The sequence below is a fragment of the Jaculus jaculus genome, chromosome 3 (assembly GCF_020740685.1).
Source record: "Jaculus jaculus isolate mJacJac1 chromosome 3, mJacJac1.mat.Y.cur, whole genome shotgun sequence".
In the NCBI taxonomy this organism is placed as follows: Eukaryota; Metazoa; Chordata; class Mammalia; order Rodentia; family Dipodidae; genus Jaculus; species Jaculus jaculus.
The window spans coordinates 104041609-104055656 of record NC_059104.1 but is presented as its reverse complement, the minus strand read 5'-3'; the positions used below and the strand labels follow the sequence as shown (position 1 = coordinate 104055656).

The 14048-nt window shown below is 41.3% G+C and overlaps 1 protein-coding gene across 5 annotated transcripts; it reads left to right on the top strand.

Annotated features, from left to right (window-relative positions):
• Positions 1 to 1138: 1138 nt before the first annotated feature.
• Positions 1139 to 12653, top strand: Pts (6-pyruvoyltetrahydropterin synthase). Of its 5 annotated transcripts, none has more exons than XM_045144842.1 (6): positions 1139 to 1261; positions 3792 to 3871; positions 5413 to 5435; positions 6259 to 6315; positions 10642 to 10712; positions 11583 to 12653. In XM_045144842.1, exons 1-6 carry the CDS (start codon positions 1176 to 1178, stop codon positions 11704 to 11706), a joined length of 441 nt encoding a protein of 146 aa, XP_045000777.1. In that variant the 5' UTR covers positions 1139 to 1175; the 3' UTR covers positions 11707 to 12653. The 5 variants fall into 5 exon arrangements, with proteins under 5 accessions (XP_045000777.1, XP_045000780.1, XP_045000779.1 ...); XM_045144841.1 differs by lacking the exon at positions 1139 to 1261 and adding an exon at positions 1426 to 1597; XM_045144844.1 differs by lacking the exon at positions 5413 to 5435 and having other exon boundaries at positions 1226 to 1261.
• The last annotated feature ends 1395 nt before the right edge of the window (positions 12654 to 14048 follow it).

The following is a 14048-nucleotide window of genomic DNA, read 5'->3' as shown; positions in this document are numbered from 1 at the left end:
CTCTCTTCCTCTCACCCTTCCCTCTCTGTGTATGTGTGTGCCTGCATGTGCACATGCATGCCTGACACAGCACATGTGGAGGTCAGAGAACAACTTTAGGTGTTGCTTCTCACCTTGTTTGAGGCAGCATCTTCTATTATTTGCAGCTGTAAATGCCAGGCTAGGCTTTAGGCACATTGGGATTACAGATGTGTGTGCTACTTCGTTGTATCAGGCTTTACCTGAGTTCTGGGGATCCAAACTCTGGTTGTCAGGCTTGCACAGCAAGTGCCTTTAACCACAGAATCATCTCCCCAGTTTCTTAAAGCACAACTCTTATCGCTTGCCAGTGTCCAGAGACTCAGAGAACAAATATGTTGTGAACAAGTCAAGGGAAAGGAAGAAGGCCTCAGGGCAAGTTCCTGGGTCAGTTTACCACAGGGAGGCAAGAAGCAGAAAAGAATGGAACATGGCAAGTTTGAACTTAGGTTCTCACACTCCACACTGTGAGCAGTGTTCCAGAGAGTAAGTCACAGGCATCTTGGGAATGTTCGTTCACACTTCGTGACCTTGCCTAAGAGTAAACAAAGCTAAGTTGTTCCTGCAAATGTTATTCAAGCAGTTGTAAATTCCCTCCTCTTGGAGAGTAACTAGGCTGAAGATCAAATAAGTAAATAAATAAAACAAAATAAAACGTGGAGCCTCTTTATATTTAAGATAGCTTTCACATCTCTTCAATACTTTGTTCTCCAGCCAATCTTTCCAGTATAAAGCTCTCACCCCAATCTTCATCATAACTAAGAATTTGTCAATATGCATTAACCATTCCACATTTTCCCACATCTCTTTTGCTTACTCTTCCCAGAATTTCCCACTTCCGACTCTTGCCTAGAATTTATCTTGTAAGAGCATCCAGACCCTGGGGCTTCCTATTCTAATCCAGAGCTTTCTAAAAAGTGGGTGCGAAGCCACAAAAAGTGTCTATAAGGGCGCTACTCCCTGGTGCGGCCCCACCCGCCGACGGCTGCAAGGCGTGCCTGACAGCACAGAGGCCCGGGAGCTGGGGCCGGGCAGCCCGGGACCCGCTGCGGGCGCTTCCGGGCCAGGCCCGCTCTGCGCAGCTGCAGAGGGCGGCGCCGGCCTCGGGCCGCTGCACGCAGGCGGGAGCGCGGGCTGCTGGTCCTGGCCCGAAGACGATGAGCGCGGGGGGCCCGGGCCGCGGGCGCCGCTGGGCACTGGTGTCGCGCCTCGTGTCCTTCAGCGCGAGCCACCGGCTGCACTGGTAGGGATGCGGCGAGTCGCGGCCCCGCGGCGCACGTCACGGGGCGGGGCGGGCGGGGAAGGGCCGCGCGCGCCGAGGCCTGTGTCTGGCTGCAGGGGCCTGGCCTTCGGTGACCCGTGGGTCGGCCCAGCCCTGGAGGAGGCTCTGGAGCGGCGTGGCCTAGGAGCTGCACTCCCTGGAGGCTCTTAGGCTATACCGGGAGAGGGCAGCTGTGCAGCTTCACAGAATTAAGCTTGCTATGGGCAGGAGAGATGGGTTAGCGGTTAAGGCGCTTGTCTGGAAGCCCAAGGACTCATGTTCGACTCTCAAGATCCCATGTATGCCAGACGCGCAAAGGTGAGGCAAGGGCAAGGTCACACATGCCCACTAGGTAGTGCAAGCGTCTGGAGTTCGATTGCAGTGGCTGAGGCCCTGGCTTGTCAGTTCTCTCTCCTTCTGTCTCCCTCTCTCTAAAATTAAATTTAAAAAATTAAAAAAAAAAAAAGAAGCCTGCTATTGATACAGTCCCGGGTGCATCTTGAACACCCCAGTGTTGGGAGCATGAACTACTGTATACACTGATCACAGGGCAAGCTCAATCCGCTGTTCAACCTAGATGAAGCAAGCTCAGCTTGATGAAGTTTTCATCAAACAGGAGAGCAAGGATTGTTGAAGAAGAGATTCTGAGGTCATATAATTACCTTACAAGAGGAATGAGATTTTAAGCTGATGAGGACAAATACTTTCTTGTGTTTACCATTATTTGCTTTTGCTTTATTTTGCTTTGACCTCTTCCATAGTCCCTATTTAGTGCTTGTTGACTTGGAAAATGGAAGAGGGGTCTGGAGAGATGTCTTAGTGGTTAAGGCGCTTGCCTGTGTAGCCTAAGGACCCAGGTTCCATTCCCTAGAATCCACATATGCCAGATGTACAGTGTGGTGCATCCATCTGGACTTGGTTTCCAGTGGCTAGAGACCCTGGAACTTCCTTTTCTCTCCCTGTCCCTCCCTCCTCCTTTCTCTCTTTCTCTCAAATAAATAAAGAAATAAAATACTTTAAGAAAAAGTGGAAGGATGATGAGCAGATCTATTGGAATCTTGTGGAATAAGCAGGTTGAATTTAATGTTCATTTATGCTAATTTATTTAAAATATACATATATATTTGCAAGTAAAGCGAGAAAGAGAGAGACAGAAAAAGAGAGAGAGAGAACGGATGGGCCAGGACCTTCAGCCACTGCAAACAAGCTCCAGGAGCATGCACCACCTTGTGCATCTGTCTTTATTTGTGTGGGTACCCAGGTCATTAGGCTTTGCAAGCAAGGACCTTAACTGCTGAGTCATCTCTTCAGCTCCATTTGTGCTAATTTATATGTTACAGTAGTCTAATTAGTCTAATTAGGCCTCTAGCCACTGCAAACAAACTCCAGACACATGCACCACATTGTGTATCTGGCTTACATGGGTACTGGGGAATTGAACCTGGGTCCATAGGCTTTGCAGCAAGCACCTTAACTACTAAGCTGTTTCTCCAGCCCATATACTGGTTCTTTCTAAAAATTTTAAAATATTATTTATTTATTTATTTGACAGAGAAAGAGGGAGAGCAAGCAAGAGAGAGAGAGAGAATGGGCATGCCAGGGCCTCCAGCCACTGCAGACAAACTCCAGATGTGTGTACTCCTTATGCATCTGGCTAATATGGTTTCTAGGGAATCGAACCTGGGTCCTTTGGCTTTGCAGACAAATACCTTAACCACTAAACCATTCCTCCAGCCCAGTACATTGGTTTTTGATGTATAAGTACATAATGATTTCTCCAGTTGAGCAGCTGAGTTATGAAACTTTCAAAGAAGAGAAATGAATAAATGTAGGGAACAGAGAAGAAGTATGCATGTCATACTTGTTTCTTTTCTTTTGTGATAGGTCTCATGTAGCTCATGCTGGCATGTGCCACCCCCAGTTTTATGTGGTACTGGGGATCAAACCCAGGACCTTGTAAATACTAGACAAGCACTCTACCAACTAAGCTACATTACAAGCTCCTCTTCCTTTTCTTTTAAAAAATAATATCTTTTGGGCTGGAGAGATGGCTTAGCGGTTAAGCGCTTGCCTGTGAAGCCTAAGGACCCCGGTTCGAGGCTCGGTTCCCCAGGTCCCACGTTGGCCAGATGCACAAGGGGGCGCACGCGTCTGGAGTTCGTTTGCAGAGGCTGGAAGCCCTGGCGTGCCCATTCTCTCTCTCTCTCTCCCTCTGTCTTTCTCTTTGTGTCTGTCGCTCTCAAATAAATAAATATAATTTAAAAAAAAAAGAAAAAAATATCTTTTATTTATTTATTCATTTATCTGACAGAGAGAAAGAGGGAGAGAGAGAGAAAAAAAAAATAGGTGCATCAGGGTCTCCAGCCACCGTAAAGGGAACTCCAGACGCATGTGTCACCTTATGAATCTGGCTAACATGGGTCCTGGGGAATCAAACCTGGGTCCTTTGGCTTTGCAGGCAAATGCCTTAATCACTAAGCCATCCCTCCAGCCCTTCATTTTCTTTTGTCAGCCCATCTCTGAGTAGTGAAGAGAATGTGAAACTGTTCGGGAAGTGCAACAATCCAAATGGGCATGGGCACAATTATAAAGGTGAGAGGAAAAAACTGGGTAAGCCTTAACCTTGCAATAAGAGTGAGGCAGTATTCGGCAAGTAGATGTGTAATGGGTCAGAATTCTTATAGACAGTATGAATGCATGTAGCCCTTCAGTGAGAATGTAAATGGATATTCAAAATAACAAGTTCTCTTGTCTTGGTTGGATGAGTCTTAAGGTTTACCTCCCAGTTGTCTACTCTGTAATAGATAGTAGAAAACAAAAATTATTTAAAAGAGTTTTCCCTTGGCCTTAAGAAGCACAATAAATTTTTTTTTTGATAGTGTGCATCCTTCCAATTAGGTTCTGGCTAAAGCTAAAGTTAAAACTGGTTACTAATCAGTGTTTGAAGAGATAAAAATGCTTAGCCTGATTTAAATATTATACTGCATATGGAGGACTGAAGTATTGTACAGTACTCCACTAATCGCATACTTTAAATAATTTGTATATCAGTTAAAAATTAAAATTGACAAACATCATGACAAAAGAAAAAAGAGCTTTTTTTCGAGAAAATAATGGCCAACACAAAGGGAAAATTGCTTAGGAATGTCTTGTATGGTAGAACTAATAGTTTGGATATAAAATTGCAAGCAGTGCTCAATTTGTCTGAGGATAACAGACATAATTCTTTGAGAAATAGCTGATGCCTCAAAAAGAGCTACATAAGGATGCGAGATTTTCCAGCAAGTAGAGTTGTAATGAGCAAGAAGCTGTAAGGACAGGCTGAAGGCCATACAAGATGATAGCATATGGTGATATGGTATTACAAAAAGTGTCAGATCTGGACTTCTAACTTAGTCACCACCTCTTACTTTGTCTTTGATACCTCAATCTCAGTGTATTCACTTATACCGTATCAGGTGGTGTTTGTGTGAAGTTGAAAAAAATACAAATTTGGGGTTGAAGAGATAGCTCAATGGTTAAAAGTGCTTGCTTACAAAGCCTGCTGGCCTGGGTACAGTTCCCTAGTACTCACATAAAGGCAGGTGCTCAATGTGGTGCATATGGCTGGAGTTTGTAGTGTCAGGAGGCCCTGGTATGCCCACACACATACACACTTTCTCAAATAAATAAATCATTCAAAATATTTACAAAATTTGCACGAGGTATTAATTTGTCATGGTACTAAGATTTTTCAGAAGCTTCATATAAGCAGTTATTATTTTTACAAAGCATTATAAACTAGGCCATTCAGCATGTGGCTGGGCACCTGCATACACTCTATGTTTTTACAGGTAGAGATAGAGCAGCACCTCCCCCCCTTCCTGGTGCATCAACATTATAAGCAGAATTTATCCACTTTTTTGGTTTTGCCTAATTTCTTCTGCTTAGCCAAAGCTCCTACCAAGCTTCTTTGTTTCGGTTGAGACTTGGCTTTCGTTGATAAAACGTTCTTAACTAAAAGGATAGATATTTGTAGAAAAAAATGTAAGTATAGCCAGAGTCCTAATAATGTATGTTACTAACTTGTGTTTATATGTTTACTCTGTTGAAAGTCATGCTATTGTTTGGTATTTTTGTTTTCTTTCCTATAGTTGTGGTGACAGTACATGGAGAGGTATGTGCTGAGATGTCTGTGTGATTTGTTCACACTGCTGGCCTATCTTTCAGCCAATATGGTGGAATATGTGGTGAAAACCTATGCTTTGGCTTCATTGTTCTTTCTGTGTGGTGAGCTGCTGCCATCCCAGACCTTCTGCATACTAAAATGTTGCTTCTAACATGTTACTAGTAGACGGGAGTAAAGCCATATAAGGGGTGTTGGAAACACATGGTACTGTTTTTTTTCCCCTCACACTAGCTCAGGCTGACCTGGAATTCACTGTGTAGTCTCAGGGTGGCTTTGAACTCTCGGTGATCCTCCTACCTCTGCCTCCCGAGTGCTGGGATTAAAGGCATGTGCCACCACACCTGGCTTTTTAAAAAATTTATTTATTTATTTATTTATTTATTTGAGAGAGAGAGAGAGAGAGAGAAACAGAGAGAAACAGAGAGAGAGAGAATGGGTGTGCCAGGGCCTCCAGCCACTGCAAACAAACTATAGATGCATGCGCCACCTTGTGCATCTGTGTGGATCCTGGGGAATTGAACCAGAGTCCTTTGGCTTTGCAGGTAAATGCCTTAACCCCTAAGCCACCTTCTCCAGCCCTGTACTGCTTTTAATAATTTGTCAAAGTTTATTTTTCTTTTTTGAAACAGTGTGTATGTAAGCCAGGCTAGGCTTGAATTTGCTGTGTAGCCAAAGATGACCTTGAACTTCAAATCCTTCTGCCTCTGTCTCCTAAGTCCTGGCATAATGAGCCACAAGCGCATACAGTGCATCCTACTATTTGCATATAGAAAACCTTGTAAATGAGTATCTACTCTTATTTCTTCTTTAGATTGATCCTGTTACAGGAATGGTTATGAACTTGACTGACCTCAAAAAATACATGGAGGTAATGTCATGTTGGGTGCTCATTGTAATTTCTAGTGGATCCCCCTTTGAAAAATTTTTATTATTTATTTGCAAGCAGAGAGAGAGGGATATGGGGGGGGGGAGGAAGAAGAAGGAGAAGAAGGAAAAGAAGGAGAGAGGGTGGATGGGCACACCAGGGGTTGGAGTGTTCCTTTTTTATTTTTAACCTCTCCAGTCAGTTATCTATTGAGGTGCCATGATCTTATGAATGGAGTTAAGTGTGGGAGTGGAAGAATAATTAGAGGAACTCTTCTCATGGTCTTCTAAAATCTTAGTAGAACATCGTCAAATTTGTATTATAGTGACAGGGAGAAATGTAGCATACTTTTCTCTTATTCTCTATTGGAATGGCCTCATTTTCTCCATTTAACAAACTTTACTCTGTTTTCAAAACACAGCTTTCTCCTTGAAGCTTTCTTTTCATCCTCTGAATTTCCTTATATCTTTAAGTATAGGCTGTTAAGACTACCCTTTTAAAATGGATTTTATTTATTTATTTGAGAGAGGGAAAGGAAATGCACAGAATGGGGCTAGGGAGAGAGAACAAGTGAGTACCAGGGCCTTCGGCAGCTGTAAATGAACTCCAAACACATGTGCTACCTTGTGCATCTGGCTTACATGGGTCCTGGGGAATCTAACCTGAGTCCTTTGGCTTTGCAGGTAAGTGCCTTCACCACGAAGCTATTTCCCCAACCCAAGACTTCCTTGTGTATTTTTCTTAAAACTTTTTTTTTTTTTTTTTTTGAGGTAGGGTCTCACTCTAGCTGAGGCTGACCTGGATTCACTATGTAGTCTCAGTGTGGCCTCGAACTCACAGTGATCCTTCTACCTCTGCATCCCGAATGCTGGGATAGTGTGCACTACCATGCCTGGCTTTTTTAAGCTTTTTATTAGTGACAGCTTCTATAAGTATAGACAATAAAAGCATTCCCCTCCTTTCCTCTACTTTAATTCCCCACCTGTCAAATCCGCCCTCCATCAAATCCCTTCCGTTTTTCCATTAGTTTCTCTTTTATTTTGATGTCATCATCTTTTCCTTCTATTATGAAGTCTTGTGCAGGTAGTTTCAGGCACTGCCAGGTCATTAGTATCAAGGTCATTTTGTGTCTGGAGATTGCATTGTAAGCAAAAACTACCCTGAGACTACATAGTGAATTCCAGGTTGGCCTGGGCTAGAGTGAGACCCAACATCAAAAACAACAACAACAACAACACGCTCTCCTATTGCTGTTGTGTACCTGATGTTGGCCACCCTCTGTGCCTGCCATTGTTTGCTCCTGCCATCATGGAACTTCCTCTTTTAGTCTGTAAGCCAAAATATCCCTCCCCCCACCTTTTTTTGTTTTTTTTGAGGTAGGGTTTCACTCTAGTCCAGGCTGACCTGGAATTCACTATGTAGTCTCAGGTCGGCCTCGAACTCACAGTGATCCTCCTACCTCTGCCTCCCAAGTGCTGGGATTAAAGGTGTGCACCACCATGCCTGACAGTACCCCCCCCCCCCGCTTAAAAAAATTTATTAGTTCTAGACATACTTAGTATGTAAACAACACATGTTGATATTATCCTTGTCCTCATCCCTGCCCCTTTTCCAAAGGGACCCTTCTCGTTGGGGATGCAGGTCATCCCAGTGGGGATTGTGGGTCATGCATTGTGGGGGCAGCAGTTTGCTATGGGAGAGAGGCAATGTTTCTGTGCATAATGTCCCAATTTGTAGCCCTAACATTCTTTCTGCTCCCTTTTCTGCAAAATTTTCTGAGCCATGCTGGGGGCATTTTAAGTCTACTTCAGTGATGGGCTCTTAGGAGCATCTGGATCTCTGGTTTGGTAGGTGTTGAGTATCCTCAGTGTCTATCTCCTTCACCCTTGTGCTGATATCAGATTCATTAAGAAAGCAGCAGTCTTGCTTATTTCCACAATTCCTGTGTGGTTTCAGCTGGAGCCAGGGTGAAGTGTGCTGGGTCATTTATCTCCTCAGGTTCTGCTCCTGTCTGAAAAAGAGAAGCAGATTCTCAACAGCACCGGTTAAATGGGATAACCATTATTAGTTTAGAGAGAGTTTAATCAATGTAGATCCTCTTATAGCCCAAGATTAGTGGGAGTTTGATATTGGAAAGCAAAATTATTATCTTGATGTTATTCTGACTTGTTTCCCAATTCCAGATATGTGTTCCTTTCCCCTGAGTGGATCTATTTGCCAATCCAAGAGCAGTTGGTTACCCACCATGGCTGTGTGCCACTGCTGCACTTGTGTGAGCATCATGTCAGATTGTTTGCTTCTGAGTAGCAAAGACCTTGAATTGCTTGGTTAGATGTTGGCCACTTTCCCCCGATAGCTCATGTAGTGCCTTCCAGTGCTAGGCCAGCTAACCATCTGGGGACTGGCTGTCTTCCAGATTCCAGCCAGGTCTCTCCATGTTCCATGCCAGCACCATATGGTGTCTTCAGCAGTAGGGTCTTACTATTAATGTCTGGTGGGTAATCAAGAGCTCTGACAGAAGTCTGTCTTGTTTTGAGAGACCTTGTAGGTCTCTCTGATCAATAGCTCATTGTGGGTATTAACTCTCCCTATTGTCCAGGCCTTAAGATGCCTATATCAGGTATGTCAGCAACTTGGGCTTATCCAGGTTAGGAGCCACGAATGAGTGAAACCATGTGATGGTTATCTTTCTGTGATTGTTTGCTGAGTTTTGATCTATTCCATGTTCGACCATTTTTCTACAAATTTTATTATGTCATTTTTTTCTTACTGCTGTGTAGAATTCCATTGTGTGGATATACCACATCTTGGTTATCTATTCATCCAATGAAGGACATCTGGGTTGATAATAGCTAAGAAGCTATTATGTATTGAGCAGCTATAAACATGGTTGAGCAAATCTCTCTGAACTGAGGTGTGGAGCTTTTAGGGTAAATGACCAGTAAGGGAATAACTGGGTCTGTTGGTAACTCTATATTCATCCTTTCTAGGAGTCTCCATATTGATTTCCATAGTGGTGGTAACAGCTTACATTCCCACCATGAATGGTGAATGAGGGTTCCTATTTCTCCACAGCCTTGTCAACACTTGTTTTCATTTGATTTTTAAATGTTTGCTTTCCTTTCTGTGGTAAGGTGGAATCTCATTGTTGTTTTTCTCCACAAAAAAAGTTAGCTTAGGGGTTGGGAGAGATGGTTAAGTGGTTAACACACTTTCCTGCAAAGCCTATCAACCTGGCTTTGATTTTCCAGTACCCTAATGTAAAGCCAGATGCACAAAGTGGCGCATGTGTCTAGAGTTGGTTTGCAGCGGCCAGAGGCACTGGCATGTCCATTCTCTCTCTCTGCTTGCAAATAAAGAGATAATAAATAATATATTTTTTTAAAAGTTAGCTGATCTAGGGCTGGAGAGATGGCTTAGCGGTTAAGTGCTTGCCTGTGAAGCCTAAGGACCCCGGTTCGAGGCTCGGCTCCCCAGGTCCCACGTTAGCCAGATGCACAAGGGGGTGCACGCGTCTGGAGTTCGTTTGCAGAGGCTGGAAGCCCTGGTGCGCCCATTCTCTCTCTCCCTCTATCTGTCTTTCTCTCTGTGTCTGTCGCTCTCAAATAAATAAATAAAAATTAAAAAAAAAAGTTAGCTGATCTAGACCTTAGTCTTTTTATATAATTCTAGTTTTACTGAAGGAAAGAACTATTAATGTACCCTTCTTAAAACTATGGCATATGGAAAATTAGGTTGTTTTGCAAATGCTTAGATATTTTGTATAAGAGTTAAAAGTAAAATTTAGAACAAAGCAGTTACAATCCTTGCTAATGACAAGGAAAAACATTATGTTAATATATGTAAGCATTTGGAAGTAATAATGTTCACATTTGTTTTTTATTTTAAGACCCAAGATCTTCATATAGCAGGAATTTAGAATTACCTATAATTTCAGACTAGGTCTTAATGATATAATAATGTATTTCATAGGTGACACTATGTTGTAGAAACGTGTTTCTGGTAACTTTCTGGACAGAATTCAAGCAGTATTAAACTGGAATTAAACCGAATTTTGAATCACAATGGCTTATATTTCCAGAAAGCTTTAGGGAGGTTTTACTTCTTAGTCTCATACCTCTTTGCATTCAGTAACAAAGATAATTAATCATTACAGGGAGCTGGGTTGAATTTTATTTTGCAACTTTAAACCTTGTAACACAGCCTTGTCTTACACAGATATAATACTTCCTGGCATTGAGAGGATAAGGCTTAGAGACTTGGGTTAGAGACTTTCAGAAAGGTGAGTCATGGGTGGAGTGAATGGTTCTGTCTTCATTCTGTCTGCAGGAGGCAATCATGGAGCCCCTGGATCACAAGAACCTGGACCTGGATGTGCCGTACTTCGCAGATGTTGTAAGGTGAAGTTACTGTCTTGTCTTGAATGATAAGAACAAAAAATAATAAAGAAATAAAATAAAATACACATGAAAGATGAGAAGAGGGGCAAATGAGTTTAAAATACCTTCTCCTATTGCTGTTTTCTTCTCTCTCTAGATTTTTTTTTTTTTCCGAGGTAGGGTTTTACTCTATTCCAGGCTGACCTGGAATTCACTATGTAGTCTCAAGGTGGCCTTGAACTCATGGTGATCATCCTGCCTCTGCCTTCAGAGTGTGGGGATTAAAGGCGTGTAATATCATGCCTTGTGCTTTTATTTGTTTTAATGCTTAGAGCCTAGCATTTTTCCTGAGTATGTTAGATATTTTTTGTTAAATGAAATTAATATTCTTTCACTCTTTTTTTTAAAAAATTATTTATTTATTTATTTGAGAGCGACAGACACAGAGAGAAAGACAGATAGAGGGAGAGAGAGAGAATGGGCGCGCCAGGGCTTCCAGCCTCTGCAAACGAACTCCAGACGTGTGCACCCCCTTGTGCATCTGGCTAACGTGGGACCTGGGGAACTGAGCCTCGAACCGGGGTCCTTTGGCTTCACAGGCAAGCGCCTAACCGCTAAGCCATCTCTCCAGCCCTCTTTCACTCTTATATCATTCTTTCATTTCTTCTCATCTTCCAAAGATTTTGAATAAGTACTTATTAAAACAAATTATTAAATGGTCAAAAAATAATAATAGGGTTTAGCACTTTATCTAAATGCTGTGTGGTTTCTAAAATATTAGTTTGTTGACATTGTTCATTAGTAGAATTTCTGTCTTCTGTATATATTAAACATAAAATTTTGTTCATTATTTGCATTAAACTTCTTTACTCTTTTTTTTATTTTCTACAGCACAACAGAAAACGTAGCTGTATATATCTGGGAAAACCTTCAGAAATTCCTTCCTGGGGGAGTTCTTTATAAAGTTAAAGTGTATGAAACTGAAAATAATATTGTTGTGTATAAAGGACAATAGGTTTTAGGGGTTAACATTGTGGAAAGATTAAATTTAATATTTGAAAAAGATGTTTGTTCTCTAGCATATTAAGCAGTCACCATGTAATTGTGTCTTTACATTGTGTTCTGTAGTGCCTAATCTAGTGAACTGACTGTAATACCTGCTATTGTATATTTGTACGTTTTTAAAAATCAAACTTGTATCCTGAATGTGTTTTTTTTTGGGGGGGGAGGAGGGATCTGGGGATTGAACCCAGGGTCTCACACATATAAAGCATTCTGTCTGCCACTGAATTACATTCCCAGTCCTCTAAATATAATTTGAGTCTTTTCATCTATACATTAAAAATTATTTTGTTAAATATTTCCATGTGGAATTATTGAAAGCAAAAGAAATATATTTTTGTTGTATTGTTTCATACCTAATTTTTAGCATTTATTTTTGGTATAGTATAAGTGATAAAAATGTTTATACAATTCATAGTGAATGAATCATATAAAGTCAAATTTAGGGGACCATGAAGTCTGGCAACAATACGTTTATTTCTTAATAGGTTGTGCTTCCTCAATGACTTCTAGCTTATGCTAAAGGCACAGTTTACCAGTGACAAGTCTTCTGAGGCAAAGCATTGCTGATGCATGGACAGAGATTCCTGAAAACAGTGCACTTGTGCATGCTGTTCACTGGTTTGCACAGCTTGTTGAGCTACAAGTCGCTGTTATGGAGCAGCACAGTACGTATACCAAGAGTATCAGGGAAGTGTATTGGATATACTTGCCTGGAATTCCAGATGTCATGCCATTATGTAAGTTTAACTTAGAAGACTGTACAATAATCACATACTCTAAACCTTATTAAAATAGTTACCAGAAGGGATCTGCTACTCCATAAAGCATTTCCTATGTACAGTTTTCCTAATTGATCCCATTTCATTCTGGTCATTAAACTAACCTACATAAGTTGAACTCTATTCTTGGCATTCTTCACTGGTATCTTTTTAAAATGTTTTATTTATTTATTTGTTTATTTGAGAGAGGGGGAGAGAGAGAGAGGGAGAGAAAAAGAAAGAGAATGGGTACGGCAGGACCTCTAGCTACCACAAACGAACTTTAGATGTATGCGCCACCATGTATATCTGGCTTATGTGGGTACTAGAGAATTGAACCTGGATCCTCCAGTTTTGCAGGCAAGCACCTTAACTACTAAGCCATCTCTCCAGCCCTCTGGTATCTTTTCATTATGACAAAACCCAAGAATGTATTTGCTTGCGTTGCATAAACAACTCGTGTTTTCATTTGTATTCTAAACTTTTTTATTGAGGCTAGCCAACAGACTGACCTTTTCTTTTGTTTTTTTAAAATGCAAGAGAGTGAAAGCTATAGCAAGAATGAGAGAGATAGCGAGGGGGAAATTGTGCACCAGGGCCTCCAGCCACTGCAGTTGAACTCCAGACGTGTGCGCCGCCTTGTGCGCATGTGCGTCCCTGTGTGCTCGTGTCACCCTGCGTATCTGGCCCATGTAGGACCTGGAGAGTCAAACATGGGTCCTTAGCCTTTGCGGGCAAGTGCCTTAGTCATTAAGCCATCTCTTCAGCCCTGTATTATTATTATTATTCTTTTTTTTTTACAAGTTTTTGTATTTACACATACCAAATAGTATCCTATAGATTATTGGAATGTTGCCACCTGAAAATTGTAAAAGGATTTATGCACGGGTTATAATTCTAGAAAAATTTGTAGGAGAATAGAAATTTATTTGGGAGCTTAGTAGCTATAGGATTTTACAAATTTTGACATTTCTATTACATGTTTTAGCTGGCAAACTTACTTTTTATTTTATTCATGTAGAATATATTGATTACTTAGAAAGCAGGCTTGGCCTTATTTTTTAAAAACTTTGTATTTTAATTCTTACAAATACCGTGCCAGGTGTGCATGATTCCTATTTTACAGATATGAAAATTGAATTGAGAAAGCTTAAGCTACTTGTTTTAGAATACTCATCAAATAAATTGTAAACTGGACATATGCCGCTTAGAGTCCCTATGACTCCAGAATAGACTAAAAAGGTATATATGCATATCTCCATGTTTTGAAAATAGGCCAGATTTTACAGATCTAACATTAGAAAAATATTAATTTATATTTCTTAGAAGAAAAACATGTGTGTTTATTTGTTTTGTGCCAGGGTCTAACTCTAGCCCAAACAAGCTTGCTAGGAAACATTTTAAATTATTTATTAATTTAATTAATTTATTTGAGAAAAAATGAGAGAGAATGAGAATGGGTGCTCCAGGGCCCCTAGCCACTGCAAACTCCAGATGCATGTGCCACCTTGTGCATCTGGCTTATGTGGGTATT